This window comes from Cinclus cinclus, chromosome 2 (assembly GCF_963662255.1).
Source record: "Cinclus cinclus chromosome 2, bCinCin1.1, whole genome shotgun sequence".
NCBI classification, from domain to species: Eukaryota; Metazoa; Chordata; class Aves; order Passeriformes; family Cinclidae; genus Cinclus; species Cinclus cinclus.
The window spans coordinates 39,140,010-39,153,809 of NC_085047.1; the positions used below are offsets into that span (position 1 = coordinate 39,140,010).

At 39.4% G+C, this 13,800-nt stretch overlaps 1 protein-coding gene across 2 annotated transcripts in view; it reads left to right on the plus strand.

Annotated features, from left to right (window-relative positions):
• The window catches only part of FAT3 (FAT atypical cadherin 3), a 305,554-nt gene that overhangs the window by 236,184 nt on the left and 55,570 nt on the right, over nucleotides 1–13,800 (plus strand). For both annotated transcript variants that reach the window (XM_062487540.1, XM_062487541.1), the window contains exons 10-12: nucleotides 4,409–4,605; nucleotides 5,765–5,918; nucleotides 6,745–6,978. In XM_062487540.1, the coding sequence (XP_062343524.1) occupies nucleotides 4,409–4,605; nucleotides 5,765–5,918; nucleotides 6,745–6,978 (585 nt within the window). The remainder of the gene's footprint in view (nucleotides 1–4,408; nucleotides 4,606–5,764; nucleotides 5,919–6,744; nucleotides 6,979–13,800) is intronic.

The window sequence follows — 13,800 nt, forward strand, 5'->3', positions numbered from 1 at the left end:
AATAAATGCATAAATGCAAGACAGAAGCTAAATAAGTAAGTTAGTAAATATTCAGTTCCCCCTCCCAAATGGGGACATTGCAGTGAAAACTGATACTGTTGGCTTCTTGTTTTCCATTCCCTTTTAGTTGCTATAATGGCCTCTGTGTGTGCTTTAGTAATGATGTGTGTCAGGATTTGTTTATTTTGGATCACTGTGTCTCTGCATTTCATTTGTATCTGGCTGTTTTCTTTCTTTACTTAAACTTGAGCTTGATTTGGCTTTGTACTGTTTGCTGACTAGGGAGGGAGGGAGAGCATTATTTAAACTTCAAGTAACAAAAGATAAAAGATACTGCTGATTCTTTTAGCCTCAAAGCCTTTCTAAAAAGTTACTGGAGTGGTTTTTTTTTTGTAGCTAGCACTTCACTGTTGTGACATTCAAAGTAGAACATAAGAAAACTGCCAAAGATTTTAAAGAATCCATTAATACATGTAGTCAGGAGGCTTCCGTTTAGAAAAGCTACATTATTCAGAGTGAAAAACTAATTAATTAGAATGCCCCTAGGAAACTGAATCTGCTTGCATATATTAGTGAAAAAGTTAATTAATCACTGCAGAACGAGATCTGCATCAAGACATATGTATAAGTACTGGGAAACAGTTTCCTGGGCCACAGTGTGGATTTTTTTTTTTTTTTTTGCCTTTCCATTTTTAGAGAATATTTTCATGGTGTTTTTTTAGTTTTATATCTCACTATTTCTCTTACACTTTATAGTCCACCTTTGCCTTCCATCAGCAAAGTATAGAGTCAATCCTGAGAAGCAAAAAAAAAGAAGAAAAAAACACAAAAAACCCAAAAAGTGCTCATGAAAAAGACATACAGATAAACCACTATTCCTGCTTATTGCACAGGTTTCTTGGTCATTCAGATTGATTCTTTTCTAGTGGAGTAAAGGGAAGGAAAAGCGATCCCAAGGACCATTTTTAAATATATATTCCCCAAATTCCTAGGTATTATTTAAAAGCCATTCCATTGGCAACAAAGCAAACATGATTTTAAAATTGCTCCAAGGTACTGTTACTGCTAACCATAAAAGCCACCAGCTGATTTTAATTAGATTTTACCTCTCCTCTTTTCTTAGCAATGGGATGCCTATACCTTGAGCGTATCACTTCCTAGTTGGTCAGGACAGTTAATTATTTCTTTTTACAAAAGGACTAATATGCAGGAAAGTCCTGATTAATATCATGAAGCAAAATAAGAATATTTAAGACTACTTTTGTTAATGATTGAAAACATTAAACTCACTATGACAAGATTAAAGCTGTTTATAAAGGAGAGTTAAGCTTTTTTTATGCTGGCATTGAACTGACTGGAAGGAATTTCATGTCAATCAGCAGGGGTCTGCCTTCTTTGAAGTCACATTCAGACTCAAGTCAGTGGACAGAGTCTCATTTCCTTGGATTGTATTCAGACCTGGCCAGTAGTACACATCAACACGCTGTGTAACCCTCTTTAGGAGAAATGTGTGTTTGTATGACACAACAGATTAAACAATGTGTCCCCTGGTGATTATTCCAGACTGTCATAAGAATCAGTGGGAAAACTTCTTGATTTTGTGATCAAAAAGGGTGGTTTTCTATCAACAGAAAATATCTGTATTTGGTACATGAATTTAGTGCTCTGTATGATTCAAAAGCCTTTTATAATTATAATGCCTATCTGATTAATTTTCTGGAAATCCTGCTCATTACAACTTGCTTTTTTTGGCACAGTCACAGCTAGCACAAATGGTGACTTATAAAGAAAGATTTGCTCAGCCTGACTCAAGTAACTTAGTTTTCATATTAAATAGAAACCAGTCTATCTTGTCACTGGTAGCTAATGAAGAAGGCATAGATTGCAGCCTGTGACCTCTTTCGTGCTTTTTGTTGTAGCAAGAAGGTATGGAATGGATATTAGACTTTTTTGATTGGTTTTAAGCTCAACTTCAGACCTTCTCTGTGTTCTTATTTTGACAAAAAGGTCCCTGAGAGCTGATGAAATTGTGACAACAGAAGTAACATCAGAGACACTAATTCCCTGACCACAGAGCCAACACCAATAAATTCAGCCTTGCTTTTTGTTTTTGTTTTGAGGGGGTTTCTTGGCGTGTTTTTTTGTTTGTGTATTTGTTTTTGTTTGTTTGTTTGTTTGTTTTGGGGTTTTTTTTGGTTGATTTTTTTGTTTTTTTTTAAATACTGACCTGTGCAATCAGTCAGTAGAAGTACTAGAGGGGAAGGTTTAAGAACCTAGTGTTTCCATTCAACTTGTACAGATCCCATGATAAGTCAGAACCTTGATTAATATGTAAGCAAATGTACACTAGCATGTTTGACATTCTTGAACGTATTCCAGCAAAAAATAAGCATTCCCTTAATAGTTTTATGCCACTTCTAAACATGAGGAACATGGAACCTAGTTCTAAGATTGAATTCCTGCATGGAGACCATAGGAGAAAGCTTAATATGATGGGCAAAGAGCTCATAGCAGGTTAGCTGCAATTATAGTTCAGCCAGTGGAGCATCATGATGCTTTTTAATACAGCCTCACGCAGTTTCTGTAGCACATGAGTTTGCTGTGACTATAGTGCTCTATCCTAAATTATTAAATGTGCACGTATTTTTTACAGACCAAGATGGGCACAGAAGACTGGGTAGTTGGCTTTACTGGCTTTGGCTTGGGATTCTACGTTTTAAGTAGAATCTGCTGTGAAGCTATGATTTGGATTTGTGATGTCACAGGGATGTTTTAGTTACTGCTGAGCAGAGCTTACACAGTGTCAAGGCCTTTTCTGGTCCTTATGCACTCCACCAGTGAGGAGGGTAGGGGTGCACAAGGATTTGGGAGGAGACACGGTTGGGATATCTCATCTCAATTGACCACACGGATATTCTACCCCTTATGGCAGCATGCTCAGCATATAAAAGCTGAGGGAAGAAGGAGGAAGGGGAGATGTTTGGAGTTAATGGCATTTATCTTCCCAAGTAACTGTCAGGGTGACAGAGCCCTGCTGTCCTGGAGATGGCTGAACACCTGCCATGAATTCTTCTTTCTTTTGCTTGTACACAGAGCTTTTGCTTTACCCATTAAACTGTCTTTGTCTCAACGCATGAGTTTTCTTACTTTTACCCTTCAGATTCTCCTCCCATTCCCACTGGGGAGGAAATGAGCAAGCAGTTGTATGGGGCTGAGCTGACTAGCAGAGTAAAGTCATAACACTGGTTTAGAAGATTCTACTGTCTGGTCTGAAATGAGGTTTGGATCAGACTCAGAATTATAAAGGTGATTGAAGGTGTTTTCTTCATAGACCAGGCAGGAGACTGTACCATTTCAGATAAAAGAGTAAATAACTGTTGGAAACATTAACAACTGTGACCACCTTAATTATTGCACACTTCTATATGTTACATGTCCTTCCCTTCCCTTCCCTTCCCTTCCCTTCCCTTCCCTTCCCTTCCCTTCCCTTCCCTTCCCTTCCCTTCCCTTCCCTTCCCTTCCCTTCCCTTCCCTTCCCTTCCCTTCCCTTCCCTTCCCTTCCCTTCCCTTCCCTTCCCTTCCCTTGTCCTTCCCTTGTCCTTCCCTTGTCCTTCCTTTTCCTTCCTCCTGAGGATGATGTGGACCAAAACTTTCCCTCTCCCAACTTCTTTTTGTCACCAGGCAATTGAATGATGTGGAAGAGCAACATTGCCAGGTTCAGTGTCAGTGTTATGGCATGGTAAAAAACTCTTCTGTTTTATCTCCTGCACACCTTTCACCAGCTTTCACTCCTGGATACATTTGATCTATTTGTACTGCTTATCTTCTAACTGTTCCTCAAATGACCTCTTGTTAGGACTATTTAATACTAATGTGTCTTCCTGTGTCGTGTAAACTTCTTTAAAAACTAGAATTTTAATAAGCACAAGAATGGCACAGCTGTATGATACAGCTTTCATTAGAGGATTCCTTAATAGAACCCACTTCCAGTCCTTGATTGCATAATCAACAGCTAATGAAATTGTCTTGGTAACAAGAGCTATGGTGTATTACATCCTCTCCCGAGACTAAGTGGAAAGACAATTGTACCAGCCCGAGAGGACTATTGATTGTTCACAGTTTGAATTTGATTACCCTTACGGGGAATTGAACAAGAGATCATCTTCAGCTCTGCTAAATGGATTTTTTTTCCACTGAAAGTTACTGGTTCACTTTCATACAGGGCATTCTGGGGGTGATAAACACAGGGAGTGTAATTTCATTACAGATTTCATGAGTCTGCAAGTTTGGAAGCACCCAAAGCTGTGAAAGAAATGATGGCTGCTTAGTGATGTGTCCCTTTGTTTAAACCAGATGTGAGCTCTGAAGGGACACCGCAGCTCATTGTGTGTTGCTTGTCTTATTGCAGGAGGGAATCCCAAAGGGAAATTTGCTCTGGGACTGGTTCAGAATGAGTGGAAAGTTTATGTTAAAAGGCCTCTGGATCGGGAAGAGCAAGACATTTATTATCTGAACATCACCGCCACAGATGGCCTCTTTGTGACCCAAGCTGCTGTGGAAGTGACTGTCACTGATGTTAATGATAATAATCCAGTTTGTGAACAGGTGAGTTAACACCACCCATGGCCATGGGCGGCTGTGTTGAGAGCGATGCTTTCCCTACAGGTGTCTCTTGCTGTTTGCAAGTATTCAGAGTGTTCATAGGCAATGCTGATTTTCATCCTTATGGTCTTAGGTGAAGAATCTGCAGTGATCTGGGAGAGAAGCAGGACAAAGCATTCCTGTGAAGCCAAGGCTGAAGGATAATAATCTCATGAAGCTTGCAAAGGAGTTTTGTACACAGTGGCCTTAGTTAGCTTTACAACAAATTACGCATTTTGAGGTGGCACTGGGCAGCTGCTTCTCCCCTGCAAAAAAGAGTGTGCTCTCCCTTCACAAGCCATGTGGAAATTTCATCAATTTAGTTTAACTCTAGCTTTCCTCAACTTTTCAGATACCAGGCATCCAGTGGAAAAAGCAGAAGAATGTAGCTTGCTGTCCTGTTGTCAGGAATGCATGCAGTGTGGCCTGACCACAGCTTTCAGAGGGCTAGCTGTCTTGTATTCCGTGGAAAGGCAATCCAGGGAACTGATGTTAGTGCAATAGAAAGGCCTGTGTGAAAGAAAAGACATGATAAAACCCAGAGTTACTTAATGGTACTGCTCACAGAAAATTAATATATATATGTGTGTGTGTGTGTGTGTGTGTGTGTGTGTGTGTGTGTGTGTGTATGTGTATGTGTGTGTGTGTATGTGTATGAGTGCATGCATATACTCATATAATTCCCATCATTACATTATCACTCACTGATGGATTACTGTTGTTGTGAGAGCCACTCTACCATTCTGGGGAATCACAATCTGTATTTCCCTCAAAACTGCTGGATGAGGTGATAAAAATAATTGTTTCTGTTAGCACACTCATCAAGATTTTCATTTCATGGGTGTCAGTGGAATAAACAGAAGATACAAAATGGTGTATTGCATTAAGCATCTGAGAAGATTCAAAATAGTATTGCATTGAGACCTATTCACAGTCATTGTTTTTCTGTGACACCTCAAAGCTTTACAGTGATTCAAATTTCTAGGAATGTGTTGTGTAAAGGAAAATTGTTTCCTGTATAGAAAGATGCACTACAAATAGTTTTTTTTAAAAAAAAAAAACGTAGTTCAAAGACTGTAAAATACTGCTACATCATAACTTACATGTCTGTTTTTGACTCTAGGTTGCATACACAGCATTGTTTCCTGAGGACATCCCACCAAACAAAGTAATTCTCAAAATCAGTGCTAAAGATGCTGACATTGGGTCCAATGGTGAAATCCGCTATTCTCTGTATGGCTCGGGGAACAACAAATTTTTCTTAGATCCAGAAAATGGTAAGAAGACAACCAAATTTTTTTGGATAGCTTTTACCTCTCGACATCTGGGTACTGGTTTCCTTAATTATCATTAGGCTACACGTGGCTATCAGCCACTTGTTCCAGTTCTGGCAGATGTGGGTGACCATTTGAATGGTGCTGGCAAGAGGGAGAAAGAGAGACATCTTTGCTGGCCAGGTTGGATGTTATAACCAGAGCAGTGGATATCGATTATTTTGTTTCCCTGCAGACTTCAAGTTAGTACAGAGATTTACCATAGAACCACAGGATATTTTTGGGCTGGAAGAGAGCTTTGAAGGTCATCTTGCCATATGTAATCTTCAAATAGATCATATTGATCAGAGACCCATCCAGTTAAGGTTTCTAGGGCTACCTGTGCCAGTGTTTCACCACCCTAATCATAAAAAATGTCTTCCCATATATCTAGTCTAAATCTACCCTCTTTTAATTTAGAATTACTACTTTTTGTCATATTACAGCAAGTACCGCTAAAACGATGTGTTTCTGTGTTAAGGAGTCTATAAACTTTGAGATTGACAGAAGGATAGACCCAGAAAAATATGGTGGTGTTCATATGGGTAAAGCTGTAGGCTGGTGTTAAAGCCACCATGAATGGCTTGTCATCCCTGCACGGATATTGACTAAAGAGGAAGGGGAAGTGATGCTGCTGTGAGTTTTTAATCTGTTCATTGGAATAAGCAATGTTGGTTTTGCTTTCTCTTTCCTATTTCTGTGAAACACATGGTTTTGAGACACTTAGGCTGTCTAGTATTAGTGATGTTGCTACAATAATAATGACAGCTGCTGCTTTAAATAATTTCAGGTGAGCTGAAATCTTTGGCCCCTCTCGACCGAGAGAAAATCCCTGCATACAACTTGGTTGCCCGAGCCACTGATGGTGGTGGCAGGTTTTGCCAGTCAGAAATCCATCTCATTTTAGAAGATGTTAATGATAATCCGCCAGTGTTTTCATCTGACCACTACACTGCTTGTGTCTATGAGAACACAGCCACTAAAGCTTTGTTAACAAGAGTCCAAGCAACTGATCCTGATGTTGGTAAGTGCATAACATTGCAAAGAAATAAATAATGTTTCTGAAAATTCTGTGGGTTGGTGGAATTACAGTGCAGATTCACTTTTCTATTGCTAAATGTCTTCATTTTCTCTTCCTCCTTCTTTATCCTCCCCATTTCTTTCTCTTCTCTTTCTTTGCCTCAAAATGTGTCTGACCTTGACATTATGGCATTGCAGCAGCCACAGAAGCATGTAGTCTCTTGATCAGCAGTAGCTCTGTTTAGGGGAAAATAATCATTTTGGGGCTAAATTGCAGCTTTCTTCCTTCACTAGTCTCACTTCTTTTCTTGAGCCATGATTTTGAATACTCATGCCTCTATTTATGCAAATAATACAGTTACATGCCACAGGGACCTATACCTGATTAATCACAGCTTTTCTAGAGTTTTATACTGCAATAGCTCCCATTTGTTCCAGCTGGTTACTTTAGCATAAAACTATTGTACACTGTGAATGTACATTATAAATGTTCTGGTTATTTAACTGCACGTTCTTTGGAAGTGTAACTGTTTATTATATGAGGACCTTAGACTTGAAATGTGGGCCCAATTACAAATATTTAAAGGGGAGTCTTTTTGCATAATAGAGTGGTAAAACCTACTGAATATTAGAAAAAAATTTAGGTCATTCACTTGAGCTGAAATAAATAACTTTGTTTCTTTTTCTTCCTGTGTTTTGGAGGTGTTTTGTAAAACTGTAGCCTGAGTAGTTTCATGTAAAAAGCAGATCTTTCATTCAATGAAAAAAAAATCATTTTTTTTTCTGAGTAGAGTACATGCTGGAAGTCTCAATTACTTGCAAGGCTGATAGTTTAGATATACAGGAATTCATAAAGGACCAGCAAACATTCATTAATGTGTCTATGAAGTGCTGCATTATATGCCATGGTTGAAAACTCACAATTAAAATTATGATACTGTCCTGCAGTGAAGAGCCAATTATTGCCAGTAAACTAGTGAACCGTCTGGAGAGACACTGTTGTTATTTTCCACTGTTGTATTAATTACCATTTTTCTTGTAGGTGGGATGACATTCAAGGAGAGGGGGGACACAATTGGAATAAAAAGTTGTCAAGAAAAGTTCTTGCTAGCACCAGCTTTACATAATAAGATGGTTAACAATGAAAAAGAAAAACCACAAATCGTGAGCTAGTTGCTCTACCTTCCTACTGAAACTAGAGATGTTAAAGGGAGGGATGGATATGTTGAATGAGAAGGGGCTATGTACTTCCTTAATGCTTAGACGTGAAAATCAAACTATTCACTGTGTCTTAAGTAAATGACTAAAAAGCCTCTAAAACTGGATTTTCTTCTAATTACTGTTCCGTTAGTCCCTACTAAATCACTGATTCCCTATTGCTAGATAATGAATGAGTTCAGGTAGTGTAATGTTCCCATGAGAGAAAAAAATGTATTATTGATATTCCTGATGGGTTGTGATATTCGTCTAAGGCTTTCTGAAGTGTTATCCTGGAAACATCAGTGGAGGCAGTACTCATCATACAAATAAATTTTTAATATTCAGGAAACATCTTGTGATCAGTCTTAAAATTTGCCTGCTCTGCTTTGGGCTTGAAGGCCATGTACTGTAAGGACAGGAACATGATTATTGAAGCCATTGAGAGAAAACTTGAGAGAAATCCCTTTGTGGTTCACAGCTAAACACAATTAAACAGAATCCTGAGAATACTGTGTTCAGACACTGTTCAGACAATTTTCAGTTAAGAGAAGAATAGTGTTATATCTGCCTTGTGCCTTTGACATCTGTTGAAATTCCTGATGTCATAATATTCTGTGAAATTATAGGACTGGATCATAAATTGCTGTTTAATGTATTTCTAATTTGTATCAATACTTAGAAACTATCTGTACCAGCTGGACATAGTGAGGGAGAACTGTGATCCTTCTTCACAGTATTCAACACAAGAAAACAGTTTTAACTGTTTAGTAGGGCACAAATTAATTTTCCATAACCTCTACATACAGCTGGGGATCTTAAACTACATGATCTCCTGAGGGAGAAAGAATATACATAAGTCTATTTGTTAGGATGTTTTAGTAGTTTTAATTGAAAACAATTCTTTCTCCTATACTGCTGCAACTGGAAATTTTTAATATTTCCACAGTATGGTATTTGCTACTTATTCACCACCAGTAGGTTTGGAAATGTTCAAACTAAGAAATGAAAGCAAAATGCTGGTTCTATGTTTTTCAAGAGGTTCACAGAAAGCTGTGAATTTTTTACCTCCCACTGTCTCCAAAGCAAAGTGCCAGATTACTCCATTTTGTTCAATTTAAGGCACAAGAAGAGCTGGAATGAATGCTGAGGTGTAATTACCTGAGCAAACCCATCACACAACTGCAACATCAGCCTGTTTCAAAAGAATTAGGTTCATGCAAGGGCAGCAACTCTGAAGAAACCCACATGGAAATTTGTGGCAAGTATGATGTAAAAAAATGTATAAACTTCAGAATAAACATGGAGCCCAAAGCTGAGGTGCAGGCACATACTCATTTCCAGTGCTGCTCATGTTTTCTGCATGCACAGAGTGTTGTGGCCTCGCTCACACAGCACAAGAATGAATGACAGCATCATCCAAGCTCAGTAGTGCTTTAAGCGATGGTTAAATCCTGCCTCACTTGCAGATTCTGTGTTTTGTGAATGACCTCTGTGCTGAGGCCTGTTTCCATGATGATTGATGGTGTAGTCTACCAAAGGCAGGAGCACTTACTGTACTAAAAATGAACAGTGCATTATCCATCCTTCTGCAGGATGGATCCGACTTCCTTCATCACTACTGGGGCATCAGCCATCCAGATCTGTAGTCAGTTTAGTGATTTCACTGACCAATTGATTTTTTTCTTGGTTTATGATGAATATGAGATTCTAATTTTGCTCAAAATGGTAATAGCCTTGCCAAGCAGCTCTGTCTTGCCTGCCACTGCTGCCTTCCAGCCTCTCTCTCCATTACCTGATGTTTAAAGCTGTGGCAGATCATCCCTGTTCCCTGCACTACCAGCCAGTACACATGGACTTTGAGCCAGCACCTTCTATTGCATGCAGCCAACGTGCAGGAAAACACAGGCATGTAGGTAAAAAATTGGCAGGAGTGGCCTTTATTTGTTTGCAGAGTTCAGCAGTGTGCAGACTGCCCTGCTCTGTGCTCAGCTGCCCCTCACCTCCACAGCACTTCGCCAGCCCAGGGCCATGCCAGTGCAGCATCCAGGAGATGTGGTAGCATACATGCTGCTAGGAGCCATCTGGTATCCATGTTTTGGTTTGGGAAGGCAAATCTGGGGGCTTCTAAGAGTCACTGATGAGACTGATCTGCTTCTTCCTTGAATAGCAGGGATTTTGTGCAAACACCCTGCTCAAGCAGTGACACTTACAGCAGGTTACCTAGGACTCAGTCCAGATGACTTTTGGCTACCTCCAAGGACAGGGAGTGCTGTCCTCCAAGGCTTGAGTACTGTGCAGCATGAGCACCCTGGAGATCCTCTGGGAATAACCAGAGACCTGAATTGTGGATACAGAAAAAAGTGTAACATCCTCACCGTGATCTGTTGTATATGAAAGGAAGTGTAATTTCAGGAAATACCCTCCCATATCTTAAAGCAGATTTAATAGCATTGCCTAATGCAACCAGAAAAACAATATGCAGCGTGCTACCTTATTCAAAGCGTTTTCTCACTTTTGTGCATAGGTTGCCCAGAGTTTCAGATGTGTCCCAGCTTCTGCAGGGCTTGTTGTCTCACAATCAGAATGGCCTAAGGTTAATTCATCAGTTCTGGGAAAAAAAAAGCCAGCTAGTTTTGGAGTCAGTAGATTTGAATGATGAGCCTGGATTTCTGTTCTTTGTTCCTAGTATTTGAAGCTTCAGTACTTGGGTGGATGTGAGAGAAAACATTGGTGTTGAAAGCCTAATTCAGGATGCCAGAATAAGATTTGAGACTTTCCCGCAGATATGTTTATACAGTCAGGTTGTATGAGTTAATTGTGCTTGAATTTGATTGTGTTCTTTAAGCAGATTTATAGAGTTAAATATCATTTGGACCAGGATTTATGAGAAGGATTCTTTTGTCAGCTGATTAGTGCATTTGTGTTTAATCTGGAGAGTTTAAATCAATCAAGTCTCTAATCAGTCTGATTCTTGGTGTGGGGAGCTAATTTTTCACCTTTTCACTCAAAGTGGAAGAGCTGCAGCAGAAGAGACTCAGCCCTTCTGGGGGAAGTTGTTTGACCTTCTTAGTAGAAGACATCTGCTTCCTAAACCCAAACTTCTCCAGCAAGAATTGATAGGGGAACTGGCAAACTGGGGAAAGGAATGCCATTTTTTTCAGGTTCTGATGAAAAAATTTATGTTGAATTTCAAAGAAATCTGTGTCCGAAAATTACATTTTTCCTGCAAGGTTTGACCTCACTGATTTTGATGTTTCAATAAAGGCTTGCTTTGTCAAAAAAAGCCCAAACCCAAACCCTTACCATGTGTGCTCACAAGGCACCTCCACAGGAAATAATCAGTTTCTTTACTGGGGAAGAATGGTAATATGACTTCTCCTTCAGGTTTCAGCCAGTCCAGTTTAGTATGTAACTACCTCCAAGAGAATGGGGATTCAAGCATATTTTTTCTTTTTCTTCCTGTCCTCTCTTTGTGTCAATGCGAAAAAGAGAAGAAACTACTAAAACAGTAAAAATTAAATAACTGACAGAGGTTGAAATACCTGTCAGAAGTAGCAACCAAGGAATATAGATGGTTCTCTGAGGTTTATCACTGGTTTTTAGAAAGTGGCATCAGAATGCTGGTGAGCCCAGCATGGAAAAAAATCCCTCAGGCTATTCATTGGGTCACTACTTGCAATAATACATGCGTGGAACTAGAGTACAGGCTTCAGCCTCATCAGTGGTGGGCTTTACTCTTGAAGGAATTAGGGCAGCTGAGCCTGTTGAGTCAGAGCTGCCTCACAGCTAGACTTGGGGAAGTGTGAAGTGCTGCCAGGTGAGATTGCAGGAGTGTCAGACAGAAGTTTAAGACAGTCACAGCTTGATTGGAGAGCAGCACTCTGAATCAAATGTAATGGTGAGTTACAAAATAATGAAAATGCTGAAGTAGATACTGATTTTGGTATTTTCTGGCAAAACCAGTACACAGCAAGCCTCTGCTTTGCATGTTTGTTAATGTTGGTCATGTCCCTTAAAATGGACCTAGAAATTTCTGGAGTATTTAGGATCTGAAAACAATGAAAGCAGGGATCAAAACATGAATAAAAGAATAGTAGAGATAATAGGACAGAAGATTTACTAAAACTCAGCAGCTAATAAATAGTTAACTTTGGGAATGAGCCCAGCTAGATGGCATTTCTGGGTATTGTCTTGAGTTTTTGTAAAATAAATATTACAAGATATTTTACAGAGGATGACTCATTCTCTTTAAAATATACATGGTGCTTCCTATATCTTCAGCCACATCATTGCCTCACAGACTTTTAAAATAGTACCTGGGTTAAGGCTGTAATGCAGGATATGAAAGAGACATGAATTATTAATTCCTTTTACTCTAGCAATCCAAAACAACATTGCATAAGAGGTATAGTTGAAGTAGGGAGGCCTGTCCACTATCACTGAAGCTGTTTTCAGAAAGAATTCAGGAACCAGCAATGGAAGAAAAAAAAAAGCCAGCCAGTCAACCAAAAGACCAAAAAAAACAAAAACAAAAAAAAAACCAAAAAAAAAAAACCAAACAAAAAAAAGCCAACCAACCAAAAAAATAAACAGAGCATGAAACAAAATGCATGAGTGAGCATTGCTCTATAGCCTTGTGGGTGATGTGTTTCTGGGTTCTGTTCCTCCATATAGCAGTAGTCTTCAATGAATAGCAATAGTCCATGATGAAGTACCCTTGTACTCCTTTTTCCTGGAAAAGTGTCATTACCATTTAGACTTCTCTCCAGTCTTCTTTAAGGAGAATGGAAGGGCAATGCCCCACATTCCCCACTTGTCTGGCCAGTCCTATGGACATTTGCAGGTCCAAATTCTCTCTGTGAGCTGTTCAGGAGAAACCCTAGATTCTGCCTTCCTAGGAAAGGCAGAAGCACTAACAGGAATGCAGAGATACAGCACACTGACCCCTGAAAAATTGCCAAATAAAAAAATAATAGTCAGGCTCTTAGGAGTTTAGACTTGACTTACTGTTAGGAGGTAAATAAACAAGGTATTTGGGGATTTTGAAAACTATCAAAACATTCAGCATGACCCTGTTGAATCCCTCAGAGGGCCATTTTTTTAAAGCTTCAGGAGTAGTCAGGGGAATGCAGTAACTCTCCTTGCATTAAAATAATGAGATGTGTGTATCAAGATGACTAAAAGCTTGTCTGTCTTCAGGACCTGGAAGTCATCAAACCAATCTCATTTCCTTCTGCAACATGTGAGAAGGCCATATTGAAATAAATATTATGGGTGCTATGGCTTCAGTTTAATGAGTTTTATGGCACTGTGCTGTACACCATGTTTTTATGTGTGAGCCAGGGAAACATGGTCTGCACCAAACTGCTCTCAGGGGAGTTTGTAGTAACCATTATACTGGAGGGGTAAGTAAAGAAAGGTACTGGGTACAGCACTGCTATTTGGATTTCTGAATACATAAGTAGGCATATGGACTGCATTGCTAAATGTCAGAAAGCAGAGTGGTGCTGCAAGTTACCGTGGATAGTGTTGAAGCTGCACTTGTGGTATTTAACAGCTGGAAAAGTGGTATGGAAAAACCCAGTGCAAGTCATCAAGATAAATGTGATGTCTCGTGTTTAGGCAA